The sequence below is a fragment of the Melopsittacus undulatus genome, chromosome 2 (assembly GCF_012275295.1).
Source record: "Melopsittacus undulatus isolate bMelUnd1 chromosome 2, bMelUnd1.mat.Z, whole genome shotgun sequence".
Classification (NCBI taxonomy): domain Eukaryota; kingdom Metazoa; phylum Chordata; class Aves; order Psittaciformes; family Psittaculidae; genus Melopsittacus; species Melopsittacus undulatus.
In genome coordinates, this window is record NC_047528.1 from 114,383,803 (window position 1) to 114,404,036 (window position 20,234).

At 38.0% G+C, this 20,234-nt stretch overlaps 1 protein-coding gene across 1 annotated transcript in view; it reads left to right on the forward strand.

Moving 5' to 3' along the window:
- SPAG17 (sperm associated antigen 17) overlaps positions 1-20,234 on the forward strand; it is an 83,115-nt gene that overhangs the window by 53,623 nt on the left and 9,258 nt on the right. Inside the window, exons 24-39 of the mRNA XM_034059924.1 lie at positions 1,852-2,213; positions 3,151-3,280; positions 4,488-4,708; positions 4,986-5,130; positions 6,310-6,464; positions 6,876-7,052; positions 8,936-9,063; positions 9,234-9,364; positions 10,563-10,693; positions 11,063-11,245; positions 13,588-13,701; positions 15,802-15,847; positions 17,126-17,222; positions 17,668-17,721; positions 19,399-19,501; positions 20,074-20,170. Of these exons, the coding sequence (XP_033915815.1) occupies positions 1,852-2,213; positions 3,151-3,280; positions 4,488-4,708; positions 4,986-5,130; positions 6,310-6,464; positions 6,876-7,052; positions 8,936-9,063; positions 9,234-9,364; positions 10,563-10,693; positions 11,063-11,245; positions 13,588-13,701; positions 15,802-15,847; positions 17,126-17,222; positions 17,668-17,721; positions 19,399-19,501; positions 20,074-20,170 (2,274 nt within the window). The remainder of the gene's footprint in view (positions 1-1,851; positions 2,214-3,150; positions 3,281-4,487; positions 4,709-4,985; positions 5,131-6,309; positions 6,465-6,875; positions 7,053-8,935; positions 9,064-9,233; positions 9,365-10,562; positions 10,694-11,062; positions 11,246-13,587; positions 13,702-15,801; positions 15,848-17,125; positions 17,223-17,667; positions 17,722-19,398; positions 19,502-20,073; positions 20,171-20,234) is intronic.

The window sequence follows — 20,234 nt, forward strand, 5'->3', positions numbered from 1 at the left end:
TATTTAATGGTATTTGCAACATAAATAATATGTTTCAGTTCAAACAAAATTAAAATCTAGAATTGCAAGTTATTGCACATAACAGATCGGGGGCAGGGAAACAGCAATCCTAAAAAGCACATGGGAATCATGACAAATAATCAGTTAAATATGCATGCATATTGGAATATAGAAAAATACACCAATTCGTATTTCATAAATGCATATATCTACACATATATGTGAAAATAGATCAGCACAACTTCAGAGGTAGCCATATCCAGGAATAAAATGGATTTATCACACACACACCAAGTAGATGCCAGTAGTAATTCCTATTACCTATAATATCCTACGTGTGAGCTGTTGCATAAAATTTGACAGAGCCATTTGTCTTCCTGGCAACTGATGAAACAACGTACCTCCTAAGAATCAGCCAAGTGGTAAGACCAGTGCCTATAAATTAACAAAAGTAAGACATTCATATTTAATAGCATTAATAAATATAATATGGTACACAAGGATCCAGCACAAACTTATAATCATGTGAGGGAGGAATGTCTGGATTATATTTGGAGGGCCACATTGATCTGAACAGCTAATAAAAGCTTCCCTCATTTTTCTTCTCAGACATCTTTTCCCTTTTTATGTCAGAATCATAGAAATGCAGAACAGCCCACCTTGGAAGATCATCTAGTCCAACCTTCTGTAGAAAAGGGAGCCTAGATGAGATCATGTAGCACCCTGTCCAGTTGCATCTTGAAAACCTATGGCAGTGGGGTCTCTACCACATCCCCAGGGAGACTGATCCAGTGAATTATGGTTCTCACTGTGAAAAATTTCTTTCTTATATCAAGATGAGACATCTCCTTGTGCAACTTGTACCCCTTGTCCTTTGTCTTCTCCATGTGGCTCTTTATGGAGAGCCTCCATCCTCTTTGTAGCCACCCTTTAAGTACTAGAATACTGTGAAGAGGTCCTGTCTGAGCCTTCTCCAGGGAGAAAGGACCCAACTCCTTCACCCTTTCCTCATAGGATGGGTTCTCCAGCCTTTCTATCATCTCCATGGCCGTCCCTTGGACCCTGTCCAGTCTGTCTGCATCTTTCTTGAATTGTGGAGGCAAGAACTGGATACAGTACTTCATGTGCAGCTTGACAAGTGCTGGATAGAGTGGGATGATCACATCTCTGTCTCCGCTATTAAGTCTCTACAGATGCAAGTTGCCGGCTTGCCAGATTTTTCCAGTTTAGGGTAAATGTGTTCTGATGAGTCTGGTATGAAGTAAAGAAGATGCACAGGGTTTTCAAGCATACATAGTTTGCCAAGGAGCACAAGTTGAAATGTTGAACAGATGAGATGAACAGCAAATATGGACTCATCCATGTCATCTTGTGACACACCTACCATAATAGTTCTCATTCATATACTCAACACACTGCCATAAAATAGTCTAAAAACCTTATTTGTTCTAGTAGACAAAATATCTAATTTCATTTTCTATACAAATTCAAATTTGGTGTAACTCAGGAAGTTTTTTTCATCTTTATAGGCAGTTAGGAAATTCCTCTCACCTAATGTCAGTCTTTCAAAGGTTCAGCATCCATAATAAATCCATCTTCAAATTTCCCATATATTCATCTGAAAAACATCCTCCACAGGAGAATGTTTTTGAGTTTCTGAGCAGATGACTGCTTTGAATTGTTCTTTTGAAAACAGAGTCTGTCACTTACTCTGTGGATTAGAGAGGAAGCCAAGGAGAGTTAATCTTACTTGCCTAAAGTTGCATAATTTCTGTAGAAACCATAATGCTGGGTGTATAGCACTGTTTGAATGTGCTGTGCAGTATTAAGTAATTCAGAATTTGATTTCATATTTGAAAGGTGAAGCCACTGCAGCTGAAGTTGAGAAAGAGGTGGTAAAGGAAAGGGAGGCCAAAGCAAATGAAGATAAGGAAGAGGAGGCTGAGGCAAACAAAGCAAAGAAGAGAGAGGTTATGGATACTGGAGAGGAGGAGCAACATGAGGTTACAAAGGGTGAAAGAAAGCATGAAGACACTGAAAGAGAACAGGACAAGGAGACCACTTGGGAAATCCTGGTTAGGCAGAGTTATCCTCAAAATGTAAAGAACTCTCATCTATACACATCTGTGGCAAGGCAAGCAGAACAAGAGGTGTCAAGAGTCATCACCAGTCAAGGAACTGTCATAAAGTACCTGATGGATGGATCTACCCAGGTAAGTTTAATAGAATTAATTGAAAGCAGCCTGTGTGCAATTACCCTTAAGCTTGTGCTTGTCAACTGAGATAGAGAATTGTCCAGTTTGTAGACGAAGGAGTTAAGTAACCACTGAGTTGTGCAGCCATGTCAAGACATGCTTTTGGCTTTGTTCAGAATCAGAACTTAAGGCACATAGGGAATTCTGATGATGAAAATTTTAGGCATGTGAAGATTTTAGGCAACTTTGGGATTGGGAAATACCTAAATATGGTTTTGAGGACTATATTCCTGATCAGTAAATGTAACTCTTGAGATGTTTCTTTATGTTGTCTATTTGTTTTGTACATTGTACCTTCTCCCTAGAACATCTATATTGATTTGTAAATGAATTCAGAGACAGTTGGGGCAGTTCTAGGCTTTGTCTGTATATCAAGATCTTAGTGTAATAGACAATAGATCTCAGAAAACAGCTGTTATAGAAAGAACTATGACTTCTTTTTGTTAGCTGTCTTGTTGGCTAAAAAGTTAACAGTAATCCTAAACATGTGGAATACCTGAATATAGATCAGTATGGTGGTACAGATGCATTACCACTGCTACAAAGAAAAAAGTCAACTTTTGACCACTTAAATAGTCAAAGAATAATCTTACTGTTTGGTTTTATAATGCCTATTTGTCATTATAAAAGTAAGACACTATATACATGAACTGCAGCAATTAGCAGTCCTTTGGGAAATGATTAATGGGATTAATTCCTCCCTTCCCCTCCCTTCCCCTCCTCTCCTTTTTTAGGGAGCTTCTTTATTCTTGTATTCGTTTTGAGAGTTTTTACTTTTTTCCTCTCTGTCACCCAAAATATTCCAGTGGCTATTGCATTTGCAGCACATTGTTTTGAGACTTTCTGTTAGTGTTTGCAGTGATATTAACCTCTAGTACCTCCTTGATTTCTGTAGATTCTGTTTGCTGATGGCACAGTGAGTAGGAGTCCTGATTCTGGCCCTGTCCTACGAGCACCTGCTGTTCCAAATTACATGCAGCTGTTACCGGAATCTCATCTTTTACCTGAGACCAGTGCTAAGAAAAGTAATATTTCAATTGTTTTGGATAGATTTACAGTTAGAAAGGCTGATGATACTTAATAAAGTGCATCTTTCTTTAGTCTGAAAATTCTACTAGTACAAATCTATCTGTACTCCACTGCTGCACACTGCTGATTTGATACCTTCATAGCAAATATTTTTTCTTCTACTATGGATTTATTTTTCTTTTAACATGCTAGGACTCTGATAAGGGAAAGTTTGTGTAAGAAGTACATTGGTACCAAAATGATTCAACACAAAGCCTTTTAAAAGAAATCTGTGTAACTATAGTCTTGTCAAATTGTTAACTTGAGTGTTACACAGTTTTTAGCCTTGCTGTTGAATAATGCTTCTTTCATGGAGGACTTTTAGTGTATTTTTCTTTCTCATTGTATGTATTTCAGGGCAACTATTATTATAAGACAACTTAGCAATTGGTTGTGTAGACTTGTGATCTGTGCCAGTATAACCATTCTTACATTATTTTGTTTGAGAAAGAACCTAATAAAAGTCTACTTCATTCCTCAGAATGTAGTTCAAAAACATCATCAGTGCTACGTGGTGCACAGAATAATTATAACCCATCATAATATTAACTTAGAATCTATTGTACATATGTGAATAAAAATTGCTGACAAAGAGAAAGGTCTCTCAGAGACTTTCTGGGTTATCAAATCCAGCCCTTGTTCTTAAGATGTTCCTTAGGGTAAGTGGCTGGATGTTTGAGAACATCTCTGATGAACCATCTTCTAAGTCTCATTGTCTGTGGCCAGTGTATATCCTTTACTCATGATTGCTTTCTCTCACACACTTTCAATCTCTACTGCTTAGTCTTGACATATTTATAGTGAACACTGTACCCTTAATCTAAGTTTCTCATTTCAAAATATGGGAGACTGAAGTTCTCCATCACATTCTTAATATCATCACTCCATTCTCCAGTTCCGTTTCACAATGTAGTCTCCCCCCATCACAATCAGATGTCAGTAGCATGCTCTTCACTTTTTCTGTGTCATTAGTGAACACATTAAATAAGGTTGGTTCAGGGGCACACCTTTGAATAACAGGACTTGTAATTTTCTTCCAACCTGATACATAGTTGTTCTTTCAACTCTGTCAAAACTATTACTCACAGAATCTCTGCACTTCATTGATTTTTCTTTTGCCTTAGAGAATGCCAAGTCTGATACAGAAATGTTTTGTTTCAGCAGGGAAAGCCAATGACAAAACCAAGAAATTACACCCAGCCAAGGATGAGTTGTTTGAAAATACTATACACAATGTGGTTAAGTCTGAGCAAGCTGAGGTGAACCAGGCAGGAACCTGGATAACAACAACTCCATCAGGCATTCAAGTGGGCACTGAGGAAGGAAAGAGAATAGATCTGAAACCACTCTTAATCTATCAAGCAACTGACCCAGCTGATGGAACGGTATTACTATTTTTGTGTTATTACAGCATTGGCTACTAAACTAAGAGGGTTGCCATCATACAAGTTGTAGGTTTTGTTTTTTGAACACATAGGCTATAGGTTGTGTTATTACACTGTTACTAATACAAAGGCTTTAGATTTTGTTGAAAATGTGATTCCTCAATCTCTGAAGTAGAGTAGCTTCTTTGGAATGTTATTACATAATGCCTTGTGTTACTCTTGCTGCTGTTTAAACTATCACAGTGCTAAATAACTGAGTGTCCCTTCATTCTTCCAGGTTATGACTGTACGAGATGATGCAGTGATAATTGTTGAGAAGCTCGATGGGACCAGAGTGGTAGATCATGCTGATGGTACAAGGATCATGACATCATATAAAAACTGTGAAGAACTTTTTGAACTCAAGCATAGTGAGGAAACAGGTAAAATCAAAAGGAGAACACTTGTCTTTGGTGTGTCTTGTGAAGCAAATAATTGTCAAAATATATACTAAAGAAAGCTTATGCTAGTAGCCTAAATAACAAATTCACTAGTACAGTCAAGGCTTAGTTTGTCTGCTTGGTCTTTTTTTTCAGCAGTATTCAATGCAAAAATTACATAGCTTCAAACAAGCAAATTTCTTTTTCCATGGCCCACCTTCACCATGAGACCACAGTTCTAGTATGTTCATTGCCCTCTTTTTATCTATCCTGATACTAGCAAGCAAGCTGATTTGAATCTTATCTGAAGAAGTAGAACTTCCGTTTGCCTGTAATAAGTGGGGCTAATGGTTTTCTGTGTTTCTTCTGGCTGGCAGTATATTCACAGGAAGTGTTCAGGAGCATTTCCCTATGGGATTTTTACAGCCCAGAAAGCCAGCCATACCCTGGGCTGCATCAAAAGAAGTGTGACTAGAAGGTTGAAAGAGGTGATCCTTCCCTGTACTCTGCTCTCATGCAGTTGTGGTGTCCTCAACATGAGAAGGACATAGGAGCAAGTCCAGAGGAAGGCATGAGAATGATCAGGGGCTAGAGCTCACATGAAGACAGGCTGAGAAAACTGGGGCTATTCAGCCTGGAGAAGAGAATTGGCATGGAGACCTCAGAGCAGCTTCCATTATCTGAAGGGTGCTGGAGAGGGACTATTCATTAGGGACTGCAGCGACAGGACAAGGGGTAAAGGGTTTAAATTGAAAAAGGAGAAGTTCAGGTTAGATATAACAAAGACGTTTTTTACTGTGAGGATGGTGAGGTACTAGAATGGGTACAAGAAGTTGTAAATGCTCCATCCCTGGCAGTGTTCAAGGCCAGGTTGGACAGAGCCTTGGGAAAGATGATCTAGTGTGAGGTGTCCCTGCCCATGGGAGGGGGGTGGAACTGGATGATCTTAAGGTCCTTTCCAACCCAAACCATTCTGTGATTTCAAAAGTCAAAACACTGACCTCAAACTGGTCTGTATATTCAACAGGAAGGCAGTGGCCAGATTAACATACCAGTGTGATTGTTTTCCAGGATTTGTGATGTTGAGTAGGAATTTCTTCATATCTTAGAGCTTTAAGAATTAGAGCAATTAAGAATTGCATTAAGAATTTCAGTGTCTCATTGTTCTGTATTATTTCTTAGATAAACCCTCAGGAGCCATCATGAAGAAGGTGAAATATATCCAAGTAGAGAATCCTGAGTTTGCTACTGTTATAACAAACTGTGAGGATGGTACCTGTTGTACCATCTTTGGAGATGGGACACGTCTTATTGCAAAGCCACAGGGAACATATCAGGTGGGAATTATTTTCAGTTTGCAACAATGAAATTCATCATTGTGTTACAAGTTCCCTGCCACCAGCAAGTCTGACCTTGACTGTTTTAACTCCCTTTTCTATAGCCTTCACAAATCCTGTGATACTGTCTCTTTTATATTCTGCCAATACTTAGATACTTGCTCACAACTGTATAGTATAGTTAAATCACAATCTTAGATTTCCCTAAGTTAAAGAAAAATATTACGAAGACTAACATCAACCTGCCTCCTGGACCTTCTTTCTTCCCCTTCAGTCCTTCAAAACTGGATAACTCAGTGATGGTCTGAAAGCTCTCCTTTTGATTTGCGTCTGTTCTTCATTTTCACGGTACCTCTGGACTGAAGATTTCACCTTTCGGGACTGAACCTCTTCCCTTTTTTACTGTTATAGGTTTTACCCACGAAGATAGGATCCCTTTTCATTAATGATGATGGCTCAGCAGTTTATACCCATGAAGTTGTCAATTTCATCAGCAAGGAAGAAGAGAAACAGCCAGGGAGTTACATTATGAAACACACTTCCAGCACTATTTGTGAAGTGGTGGATACTGAAGGAAATATTTTCAAGGTAAAATAAAGGCAAGGGAACAAGTAATTTTAAGTAATGTTATCTCATAAACATCTCTCATAGTCAGCTTTAAGCCTTGTAATAAAGTAGCCTAGCTAGCCAGAAGGAAACAGCTTCTGAATCAGGTCTCTGAAATTTTCTTGAGTATGTGATAGGTTTCCCTTTTTGGGGATTTTCTCCTTTTTAGAGAGACTTGGTCTTCAGTTCACCTCACCTGTAAGCAAACCTTATTAGTATGACTCGGATTAGAGTAAAAAATCAGCTCTGCAAATGAAGACATTTGCTTTTCAGAAAGTTCATAGAAACACCCTAATCTGCCTAGTAAGGCAAATGCTGTAAAAGGAATGATTCAGTCTTTAAAGTCATACTCTGTCCTGTGATCCTTTCACATCTAAGAGATACTTTTGAGCTAGGTTGGTGCTTAGTTTTGAGTTCCAGGAACATAATCTAAGTGTCTGTGACCTGCATGCTGTTTTCTAAGGTTGTCATTGAAGCTTCTAGATGTGACATCCTTAAGAGTATCCTTTCTGCTGTTGTAACTGTAATCATTACCAGTTTCCCATATTCCTGCAAAACAGCACTGAGGTCCCTCTGGACATATTGTAACAGTGTTTAACTTGGCTGAAGAAGCAGTGCTTGTATAGTCTATGATATATGTCAGTCTCTCCCTAATAAATTTTAAATTGATCAACAAATGGGATGGAGAGGGTAACCATAACAGCTCATGGATCTAATCTTCTCATTGTGTACCGATATGATAAGCATCCAGCTTTTGGATCCTGCCTTGACTGCTGTTACAATCAGCTGTTATCTAGTTCTCACCTTCTGCATTCTTGGTAGAGATAGCAACCAGGCACACGTGCAATAGGATCAGTTTTCCTCTGTCCTAGTCACACCTGAGACTACAGTAAAAAAAAGCGTGGGGTGGGTATGTCAGCTTCAGTTAGTTCATTGACTGCCCTTTGAATCACCCTGGTTTAAACTGTGTCTTCCAAAAGCATTATTATTCCTGGTTAGGTTATTATTCATTGTTAGCTACCTTATTGGTATGTTAATGACATGTTAGTTAATAATCAAATAGTATTTTCAAGAATGAATATACTGTAGAAATTCACTCAGTATTATCATAAGGTAATCTGAGACCATATTTTTAAAGTGAATGAATGCCTGAAAATGGCCCCCTCGATAAATATATATATCTATAGGCAGACAGATACAAGTACATAATCTGTATATATCTCTTCATATATTCACATGCATACAGATGTGTATACATATTTATTCACATTTGCTTATATAAATGTATATACAGCCACACCTGTACATATGTATATACACATATATATACACATTTATATTTGTATATACACAGTTATATGTGTATGTGCTGTGTGGTCATTAACTAACATATTAGCACATCGATAGATATATATACAATTACATACATATTTGTTTATATCTGTGTGTTGGTGTATACACATAGATACACATATACCCCACAGAGATACATCAGTGTCTGACTATACTGTTACCTGACTTGACCAGCAAGTGAGTATTTTTGTTTGAAGTTTCCTACTGATGCCTGCAGATATGTATGATGAATGTGGAATGTAAGCATGCATGGCCCTGTTTGACAACTAACAGTCCTTGAGCATTGTTAAATGTCAGCATGTGATATTAGTGTTTATGATATGACATGTCTTCCTAGAAGTGTTTGGTTTGCCTTTTTCACTGTGTTTTCAGTTTTCTTCTTCCTCTGTTTTTCAGGTTGTTCAACATGAAATACGTTTTTTCTGTCTCTTTCACTGAGCTAAGTCATATTAAAGTTCAACAGCAAGTTACTGTTTTAAAACTCAAGTAATTTTATATAATTTCTATTATAGGTCATGGCTGATGGCAGCACAGACGTGTGTGTTCCTAGCATTGACTCCGATGACAAGGAGGACAGAAGTTCAGCAGCAGTACTCCAAGAAGTTAACAAACCCATCATTTATGATGAGCATGTCCCCAGGTAACCTGCAGTGGATTCCTAGGTTTACACTTTCTTCACTACTCTGTATTTGTGCAGGCTTTGTAGATTTGCGCTTCCTTTGTTCGGTACTCTCTATTTCTACATTTGATGTCATTATGTGGGAGTTCCATTTTCTTGATACAGTCTGATGTGTGTGGCTGGCTGTGTAGGTTCTTCATCATCAAAGCGGATGGTTCTGGAACTGAGCTCCTACGGAGCAGGGATGTACAAGAGTATCTGGCCAAGGTCTGTAGTGATCCTGCTGCTGCTGTCTTGCAGGATCCTGTAGAAGAGCTTCCAGGTAGGAAACTTTTCTGACAAACTAATAACAGAAATAATTGCAAAGTTGAAGTCAGAAGTTTCAAAACTCTGTATTTGGGCAAGAAATTCCAAAATGGTTTTCCCCATGTAGGCAAGTGCCCACTCTTCTGGTGGTGAAGCATGAGGAATGAGCTCGTGGGAAAACACAACCTCACATAGCACCAACCACCTGGTAGTAGCAGTAGAAGAAGTTACATCCAACATGATTGCCAAATCAATGCAAAGTTAGTTGGAGATACTGTTTTTCTATGAAATGCACTGTGGTGGTGTAAGGTCCTAAGATAAACAAGACAAGAACATATGCTTCCCCTAGTTATGGGGGGAGATGATAAGGATAGTTTACTTCAAGCCATAAAGTATATTCTTCTCAAAGATTTATAACATAAGCTTGGGGAACATCTTTCCCACCTACTGCTCTTACCAGGTCTTGTACACTTTTAAATGCTACTTCTGTTCACAGTAATGACTGGTTCCCCATTGTAAAAACATAATGAAATAATTTTGCCATGGGTAAAGAGAAAAGGACACTGAGATAGGAAGATCCAGAAGGTGGGAAGATCAGGAAGATGGAGAAGATACCTTCCCAGTGAAAATCCCAGTCAAGAAAACTTGCTCACAACCAGCTGTCATTTTTCAGAGTAGCACATCTGCTTTTCCACACTTCACACTCTGCCTCTCACAGTACTGACTCTATTTGCCTTCAGAGCAAGCTTCACAGTTTTGTATCATTGTGATAAAGTACCTCAGTGGCAATAGCCATTTTGAAGGCTACCTCTGAGGTAGATAATAGTAGATTAAGTAGATTTTTGGGCTGGGTTGGAAAAAATATTTTTATGAACATTAAAATTAATCAGAACAATAAAAACAAATCATCTTCTAATGGAATCCATCCAGTAATTAGACTGTGAATTACACACACTATACAGCACCCAAGAGTCAAATAAAGAAGCATCGGCAGACTGAAGAATCAGAGTGTCTGAACTAGTTCAATTATTCTGTAATCACCTCAGTGATCCAATAGTATCTGTAGCCACGAGGATCACACTTTCACATGGGCTTTTCCTACATGATGGTTAGAGTTTTTTACACTTAGGTGAGTATATTTTTTGGAGGTCTGAGACACTTGTCTGTCATTTTTTTATTTGAACTGATTCTTGGAAAATCTGCCTTTAAACCAGGTGTTTTAAGTATTACTGTCCTCCACCCTTTGGCTGAAGCTTCCCCCTGGGAAATGAAGAAAGAACCAGAGAGTATTGTTCCTCCAAATCTTCAGCCAAGGACCCGAGAGGACACATATTCTCCTCCTGAGGTATAATTTTTCCAAACTTGTCTTTTACTGCTTAAGCATTAGATGTTTGTCATTGTGAAATGGAGCTCTAAACAGCGTGACATTGGTAAGTTTAGTTTCTTAAGCAGACCAAGGAAGGGGTAGGCTGTGTCAGCGAAAATGTAGTCTCTTTGGGCTTCTTTTACACTAAGGGAGGGAATATAGTAATTTTCAGGGGGGTTCATCTTGCCAGATAAATTGTGGCCAGGAATCTACTGGCTTTGTTGTCTAGAGCTGTGACGCTCTAAGGAGAGCATGTGCTTTTCAGATGAGACACATATTGCCATATGTGCATTTAGCCAGTAATATAAGTAGCCTCTTGCTGTTTTGCTTGTTCTTATCTATGTTCAGAGGAAAATCACAGATCCCTCAGCCAGAACATATATTTGGAGGAGTCTCTGCATTGGATCCCAAGAGCAGACATGCTTGTCAGTACCTGTGAGAAAATGTCCTCATAAACTGCAAATCCGTCAGCTATTCCAGTATAAGCCACTCGATGATGAGCTAAGAGAAAAGCTGCAGCTTTCCCTCAAGGTAGTACAATCATATTTATTTATTCTTCCAGAGAACAAATTGGGTGACATGCATTTGCAGTATATACCTGAGGCAAAGAAGAAAGTTAACTACATTTGAAAAACAATCAACATAGACAAATGCTCTAAGAAAAGTGCATTTCTGAAGCAGCTTAACTGTTCTACTCCTCTCTTGAGAAACCTATTCTCTGTGTTAAATACATAGGATCCAGTCCAGTACACATCAAAGATAGGACACTAACAAATAGCTTCCTTGTTGTCAATATTGATAATCTGTTACTTTGCTTTTACTTTCCCCTTCACAAAGTCTTAAATCTATAAACTTGTATAAGAATTTCCTACCCACCATAATTCTACAGTTAATTTGGCCACTGAGACACACTCTAGTCTTGGCTGTGTAATTGTTTCATAAATCAATAGAGAACATTTCCAACTTCAAGTCTTAGTTCTGTCAATCTCTCCATGTCTAGAAAATAGCTATTGTAGCCTTCTAACAAAGTGTGTGTCCATCCCTCATTAGTGACTTGTACATAGCAAGGTGGAAGCTATACCTCATCTGCAAGTGTTCTGAGGTGGAATCTGAATGTTCTGCTGTTGATCCTTGTCAGAAGGTTCACAGTGTTGGTATAAAACATTTATTTCTTTAATTCACACTGGATGTTCTTAGAAGGGATTTTAGAATGAAAACCTCAGTATTACTTACTAGAAAAGAGCAAATTATATGTGTTGTACAATTTATTATTTTAACACTACAATCCCAAGCTCAGTCTCTCCATTGACCAGGTCTGTTGTTGGCTATTAGAGAAAGAAGAATGCCATTGGGTTACCTTGGGAAAGAAGAGCTGCAATTACTGACACAAGAACACTTTTGTAATAATGCTGTTAATGTGCAATGAAAATATTCTCATTGCTCATATATCAGTATTTAAGTAATGTTTTTTTTTTCAGAAAGAGGTATCTTAAATTTTTAGCCAAATATTCACTTTTTCAGAAATAAATCAAGATCTAAAGAAAAAGGTATACTTCCTTCCTCTTGTCTCCTTCAATATATAAGAGGTATAAAGGAATGAAAAAGAACTGGAAACAGATTGCTTCTGCAAACCTTGTCTGTCATAAAGCTTGGTATTGCATGTAGCTTTCTAGCAGAGTGGTGTATTAGGACATTATTTTTTAAGGACCCTTGTTTTCCATCCAACTGAGCTTCTACAGCATTCTTTTCTGAAGCACTTGGTGTGATTCTGGCAAAGTAAGACTCTGTCTGGAAAACAGCCTCAGTTTTTTTTCTGAAACTAGTTTTTGAATTCTGATGATGTAATTTAATTTTCCATAAGAGTTCAAATAGGAGGGTGATGGAGATCACAAACAAGGTTTGTTAGAACACCCTTTATTCATTAAGCTGACCTTAAAAATATCATTGATTACTATTAATAGTAGCTATTTACCCAACACATTCTTATACTCACATAGCTCATATAATTTACTGGAACACTTGTATGCTCACTTGTACTTGCCTAGGCTGTTGCAACAGTTGGGAGGCCATACCTACCTGCCTACTCAGAAGCAGGGGATCACACTGACACACAGGTGGCATCTAGATATCTATTGGATGTGGCTCAAGTCACACAGTTCATTGTGGATTGCAATGTGTGCTATTGGCATGGTAGAGCTTCAGCAGACTCTTGGGTGTCCTTGCTGTGTTAGTTCTTGTATGTTCAGTAGTCTTGCTAGTCTTCAGAGTCCTTGGTAAGTTTTCAGATGCTATTTTCTCAGCATGCACTTGTCTCTTTGACCTAAAAAGTATTTCTCTGCAGACTGTTAAATATCTACATAATCCATTCACAAAAATTGATAGATGGGACCTTTATGACATTGAGAAATAGCATACAAAGACATACCAAGAGAGCTGGGGTTTTTCAGCCTGGAGAAGAGAAGGCTCCAAAGAGACCAGTACCTAAAGTGGACCTACAAGGAAGTTGGAGAGGGGCTTCTTACAAGGCTGTGTAGTGACAGGACACAAGGAAATGGCTTTAAGCTGAAAAAGGGGAGATTTAGATTAGATATTAGGAAGAAATTCTTCACTGTAAATGTAGTGTGGCACTGGAACGGGTTTTCCTGTGAAGTTGTGGATGCCCCATCCCTGGAAACATTCACGGCCAGGTTGGATGAGGCTTTGAGGAACTCACCATTGCAGAGGGTTGAACTAGATAATGTTTAAGGTCCCTTCCAACTGAAACCATTCTATGATTATTTCTACAAACTCTTTTCCCTATATATGTGCCCTTAAGTCTACCTCTGCAAAGAAAACATCTGCATCTTTCTTGTTCTTTTTCATTGCTCCACCAGGAATATACAGACAACATTTTAAAGGAGGAAAAAGAGCTGGAAGAAATGAACCTAAAAGAACCACGAACAGAAGAGGAAAAGGAGAAGGCTGCAAGTCTCCTTGAGCTGCTTACAGTGAGAAAAATTACATTTTTAACTTCTTTTTCCAACAAAACCATTGTATTGTATTGGAAGTGTCAGTCTTAAAACACATCATTGTCTACTAATAAAATAACAAATGTCAGGAAAGCATAGTGCTGTCTCTGCTGTAGTTTAATGGTAAAGCAGAGCCACACTCAGCCTGGATGGCACTACTGCCATTTTGGGGTAACAGCCCTCAAAACAGTTTAGAAGTTTGGCTCTATGGAATGAATCTGAAACACAAAGGCCCAAATTACTGAAATGTTTATATTCCCCCACATTAAGATGAGAATGTTCCCAGTCTGTTGTCATTGCAGCTGGGAGACTTGTATTTCAGCCACAGCCACCTCCACGATAAGAGCTTAAGCCCTGCTTTTGAGATAATCCAAAAACAATTTGAAAGAATATTGTTATTACTGCTGAGAAGCATTTGTATTTTTGGGTAAAGGTGCTCTGCTCATTTGCACAGATTATTAGAGCAGGAAAAGAAAAGGAGGAGAGTAAGTAATGGGAAAAGTGGCTAAATAGGGGAAGAGGGACTTGGGGTAGCAGTCAGGAAATAGTGAGGTTAGTGAGAGATGAGTGGTAAAAGAAACAGAAGTGGGTGGAATGAATTAGGATGAATGAGAGAAACACTGCTTACATCTCATGGAAAGAGTGATCAGTTTGCTTTCTTTCATCTTTAAATAATTTGTTTCCTACAGCTTCCTTCAGATTTGGTACCTTGCATGCTGTGAATTCACATCCTAAATCTTTAGTAGTTATTAAACATCATTTTCTTTTTTAGTCTCAAATACTTTTATTTCCACTTAATCAATTAAAATGCACATAGTGAATTCAGACATACTGAATTAAAAAATCTGGCACTTGAAAAATACGATCTAGCCATGTTAGTTTAAATATTCACTTCCATTGACCTTTCAAAAGTGCATTTATTTTAGCAAACACATCTTAGCCTTACGGTCTACCTTTTAAACCTTGTCTCAACATGAAAAATACTAAGAATGCATCTTTCCAGTTTTAAATGCTATTAATTTCCTTTTCCTGGCTTTCTGGATAGATCTTAACTTTACTCTAGAATGTTATGATGTTATTTTAACTTATTCTAGAATCTGTCTCTGAACTTTTTAGCCAAGATAGCATTTTCATTTGCTGAAATTAAAGCCTATTTTATTTGATTTTATGAGCCTTGGTATTTATTTTTTGCTCGTTATTTTCAAGTGACATACAAGTCTTAAAAAGAGAGTAGAGAAAAGAAGTATCTAGCAAAAGAATCTGGAAGGAGCTCACAAATTCTCTGGAAAGAGGAACATAGAAAAGAGGTGTGTCAGTAACTACATCTACCTCTTTGTTTTGATGAGATCCAGGTGCTGAATCTCACATGCTGCTTGGTTCCAATGAACTTACCTAGTGATTTAGTTACTGTTAATTGTCCTGGCTACCACAAGCACATTTCCAGGTACAGATTTCACACTGGATAACTCTTTTCTGAGTAGTAGTCTCATTGTGGACCTTGTTGTGACCTAGGAATCTGTGTCACACTCCTCATAAGTCTTGATTGTTCCCTATCTTTGTTACAACCTAGACTGCCTGGTCATAGGATCTCTGGTTTTCAGGGATAGCATGAGAATAAAAGAAACAGCTTAGTTTAGAGTTGCTTACCCCTCGAAGACTTTACTGTAAGCCAACTACAAGACTGCTCCTCAGTAACGAAGCCTACAAATTGCTGAACACTTTTTCCACTTGACTTCCTGTTGTGACCAGGAGTTTTAGATCTGGTTCAAATCCTTTGCAGATGGATTCACGTTTGATTGTGAACTGGCTTAGCTGATTTAATAAACTGCAACCATATAAAATACAAAGCCTCTGTGAAGTAGGTCATGAAGAAGGAAATGAATACCTCTTTAGACCGGGGAAATCATACTTCATTTCCTTTTTTGCCAACTCATGTTTTCTAACACACTGAAATACCTCCATTCTTGTAGCCACGTTCTCAGGTAACAACACTTGTTTGTGACGGAAATCCTTTGAATAGGATGCTGTTGTTGTGAAGTCTGTTTCTCACATGGTCACAGTTACTCCTTTTCATTGCAGTCGTTTCCTAACTGGGAGAAGTCAATTGAAAATCTCAGTAATAAAGGTAATAAAACTTTAATATCTTTCCAAATTGTAAAATATCATAGTAAGTTTTAAAGTACTATAGTATTATTTTTAAAGGAGGAACATAAAGGTGAATTTGTCTATATGCTAGATAGGTGATTAAACTTACAGGTGATTAAAACTTACTAGCATTAATGTTTCAGTACCTCTAAAAACCAATTCCTATGTTTAGGCATGCGCATTTGGCATTTTGACTCACATTCCCTTAGCAAAAGTTATAGTACTCAATCCCATAGTGATGCCAGCCTTTAAAGGGTTATTTTTCTGTCCTTCCTGCCTTGTCAAGAATATTTATGCTGTTAAAAAAAGCATACTGCGCAAAGTAAATGAAAACTGCTGCAGCAAATGCTTGTTTCCCAGTTTCCTGAGTTAAATGGAGGTGCAATTTTAGCATAATATTATTAATGAAGATGATAGTGGGAAAGAACGCTCTTTAAAAGGTAAATATAGAAAAAGCAGAGAAAATAAAGTCTTCTTCTATGGTGAAAAAGCTGCCCAAATCCCCTGAAACACTGAGATACATTGTCATAGTCAAATGGATAGTATCACTCAAATATTTCAGTCTCCTAAATTTTGCCACAGAAATTTGTTTTCAACCAAGGAAATTTCTTTAGATTTAAAGCATGAAGTAAACAACACATTTTGTAAAAGATGGTGTCAGAGGATAGGGAAACTTCTTGTTAAAGCCCCAGAACTGGTCACAGTCTTAAATAAGGCAAGACTGGCTGTTCTCCATTCTACATACTGAACTAGTAATTCTTTCTATAAGTGTTGATTATGGCTGCTTCAGAGCTATAATTAAGCATAACTTAAATAAGCTGAGAGTAACAAAGGTTCCTGAAAGCCCACATTACTTTCTTCAGCAGGAAATACAGGTAAGGAACATTGCTCCCCAGTCAGAAAGTGACTGAATATCAGCAATTTTTCCTATTGGCAGATATTTTGTGTCTTATGGTGATATTTCTTATGATAAGATATATCTTATCATAGGTGATAAAGATATTACAGGAAATACAGGGGTATGAACTTAATGTGCTTCTTGTGCTTTCTACATTGATTTGATTTCCTGTCTGTTAATGTTCAGAACTTGATTTTGAAGTTCTTTCTGCCCCTTCCCTCACGATGGTACAGAATCTGTTAGGTTTTCGTCAAGTGACAGAAAGATGCATTAAAAATATATCCTTCTAAGGTTTTTATTCATAACACTTAGCAGTGATTAGTAGACCACACACATTTAATAATACTCTTCACCTTGCAGCTCACGTAACTGAGCTGTATGAACAGGCAGTGGCTTCTCCTTGCCAGTATCCTACAGAGAAGACAGTCACTACACAAGTAGAGGACCAGCAGCAGAGGTTCAGGTAGGACAGACCAGTAAGAACTGATGCAAATGTGAGTAACACAAAGGATGGAACCAAGCACATGGGCAAGGCAATTTTCTTAATTGGCTGTCATTAAGGACTGGCACCTACATCTCTAGACATATCACAACATTATACTGCCTTTTCCTATGATTATCTTGTCTCTCTATGACTCTTTATCTGAAAGATACTTCAAAGTTTGTTTGCAAAAAGATTTTGAAGGTTACTTTGAATAATATAATAAAAATTATATATAGAGAGAGATATGAGTGAACAATTTTGTACCAACTATCAAAGTCCAAGTCAGGAGTCACCAGAGATGTTAACAAAACATACTCTCATAATTTTCCAGGCTTATCTTGTAAATATGTTTGTGCTTATAAAACATAATACTAGTTTTCTCATTTTCACTCCTTTTTTTGTTTCCCTGATCATCCAGCCCGGAAGGACTAACACCAGTGTCCAAGTGGCAGAGGAGAAAAGAAGAGCACAGGTAATAGCATTAGCAGGATAGAAAGTTACTTATTTTATGAGCCAACTTAATTCTGCCTTTGGCAAGACTGTTATTGATTTCACTGGGTGTTGGGTAATGGTCCAGTGGTTCGCTAGCAAATAATGGGTGTTCTCTGTAACAGAAATACAGAATGGATGGATGAAGTCTCTCCTAGCAGTGTTACTGATAATTTACACTGTTCAACAAGGCTGAAGTCAGATGCTCTGTGTTCTGTTTTCTGGTTCTGCCACCAGCATGGAAAATGACTTATGGGAATATTTTCAAATGCTGATACATTAGGTTAAGATTTGGGTATTCCACTGGGTAAGCCCAGCTGTTCAAATAGAATCCGAGGCATGTCTGTCACATGGGGGTGCTTCAAAGCTTCTCAAGGGAAAACTCACAGCTCTCTTTCGTAGACTCTCTGCAGCTGAAAGATCCTCCAAGCACTTAATCATCTTTGTAGTCCTTTTGTGTATTGGGGAGGTCAGAAAGGGACACAGAATTCCACGTGTGATTTCAGCAGGGCTGAGCAGAAGGGAAAGGTAACACCTCCCTGGGCTTGCTGACAGCACTCCCCCTCATGCAGCACAGGATTCTGCTGGTCATCTTTGCCACAAGGTTGAAATAGAAAATTCAGTACACAAACAAGGATTAACATAGAGAAAGTTATCAGTAATATACATTAATTCACAAAAAAATGAAAATCATTATCTTGACATCTATTTAGGTCATTTAGTCTTTTTTAAGTTAAACACAACTTGAAATGATGAGGAACTAATATGATCAGAAACTTGCTTTTTCTTACTTTTGTGAAAGGTTAAATAGCAATTGAAAATGAAGTTCTCTTCCATACTACTTTTTAATTACTTTCTGACTTACATGAGATAAAAAACTTATGTAGTTTCAGATTTATATTCTAATACAGCATTTTACACTGGTTTACATACTATTTAAAGAATTGCTTTAAGTGTGTGTGCTGGGGGGGATAGGGGGAAGTGGAATCAGCATCCAAGAACATCATGTGCAATTCTGGCTCTAAAGGCAGTGTCAAAACTTCCAGTATCATTAAGAGTGATGATTTCATAGCTGATGTTAGACCTTGCAAGTCAGTGAAACTATAGCATTGTAAAACTGGAGTAAATCAAGCTGAAACCATAACTGGTCTTTACTCTGGTGAATCTTCAGATGTTCAAACAGCTTTTTCTGTATCCACAGAGACATCAAGGTTGTGGTAAAATAAGGGAATCAGATTAATTTAGTGTTACATGTTTTAGCAATGCATCTGAAATATCAATTCTCATTTAAATGGTTGGTAGAAGGTTGAAAAAATGCTATTGGCAGTCTCAGATGTGTTCCACAAGGTTTAGACAACTAGGGCATGTTTTGAGGAGGAGGTCTCCTTAACAGCCAACCACTGTCTGTATGCATTTTGGTCAGCTCCTCCATAAAACATCTCCACCATAGCTGAGGAGGCCATTGTCTGGGCATGACAGACCACCCTGTTGTTGATCTATCACTGAGATAATTGCAGATAAAAAGAACATAATTTGATATCGCTTGCCTTTACCAGCTCCATTCCTCAGTGTTTTCAATGTAACACTGAAAATCAGTGTGCACTCGGCTCTAATGCATTTTTCTTTCTTTTCCTTATCAAAAATGCTACAACTTGCTTAGGAAAGAACTTGATGAAGAAAAGAAGTCCTTGATGGCAATAAGACACAAAATAATTCCTCCGTATTTTGAATCAGAATTCAGCAAGGAGTTTTTCCTAGCAAAGGTAATGTAGCTGAAAAGTGGGGGAGTTTGTACTAGGCCAGGTAGTTAGTGCCCTGCTCTCACAAATAGGTTTGGGTTTGTATTTCAGCCTCAGTTTATCTCAAACCATTACAGAGAGGACAATTGTGGCAGAATTAATGGTGAGAATTATATGCCATTGCCCAAGGGAACATATCTTGGAGATGCTGTATGTTTATTGAGTACAAACTCTGTAGATTCCTTACATATACTCTGGGGAGAGGCTGATTTGGAGCAAAAGCTGAACCTCATGTCTTTTCACTTACCCCTCTTAAACCTCTTGTTCATAACTAGAAAGGAAATAAATAAGACTCACCCCCCCAGGTTAAAAAGTGGCCTTAGGAACTTTCCTAGTGTAGTCTCACTTGATAAATGCTGTAAGTGCATAAAGCATACTCACAAATGTACTTTGGAATCTGAGGCTTACTTATGTATAAAGTCATCACTTTGGTTCTGCTTATTTGTTTCATTTGCACCCATTGGTTTGGTTTGGGTTTCTTTTTTCTTGAGTGTTTAGTTGGTGAGATCTAAACCCTCTTTTTTACTTTCTTCTAGTTTCCTGATGTGGAAGCACTGTCTAGGAAACTTCCTCCAGTTCAGAAACAGGAAAGTCATGATTTCCCTCTGGAGACAACTGAGAAACCCAGTACAGGTAATCTACTGTCTGGCAACATCTCAGTATCTTCTTCATTGTTTTGTCCAGTTGTCTCACTGAC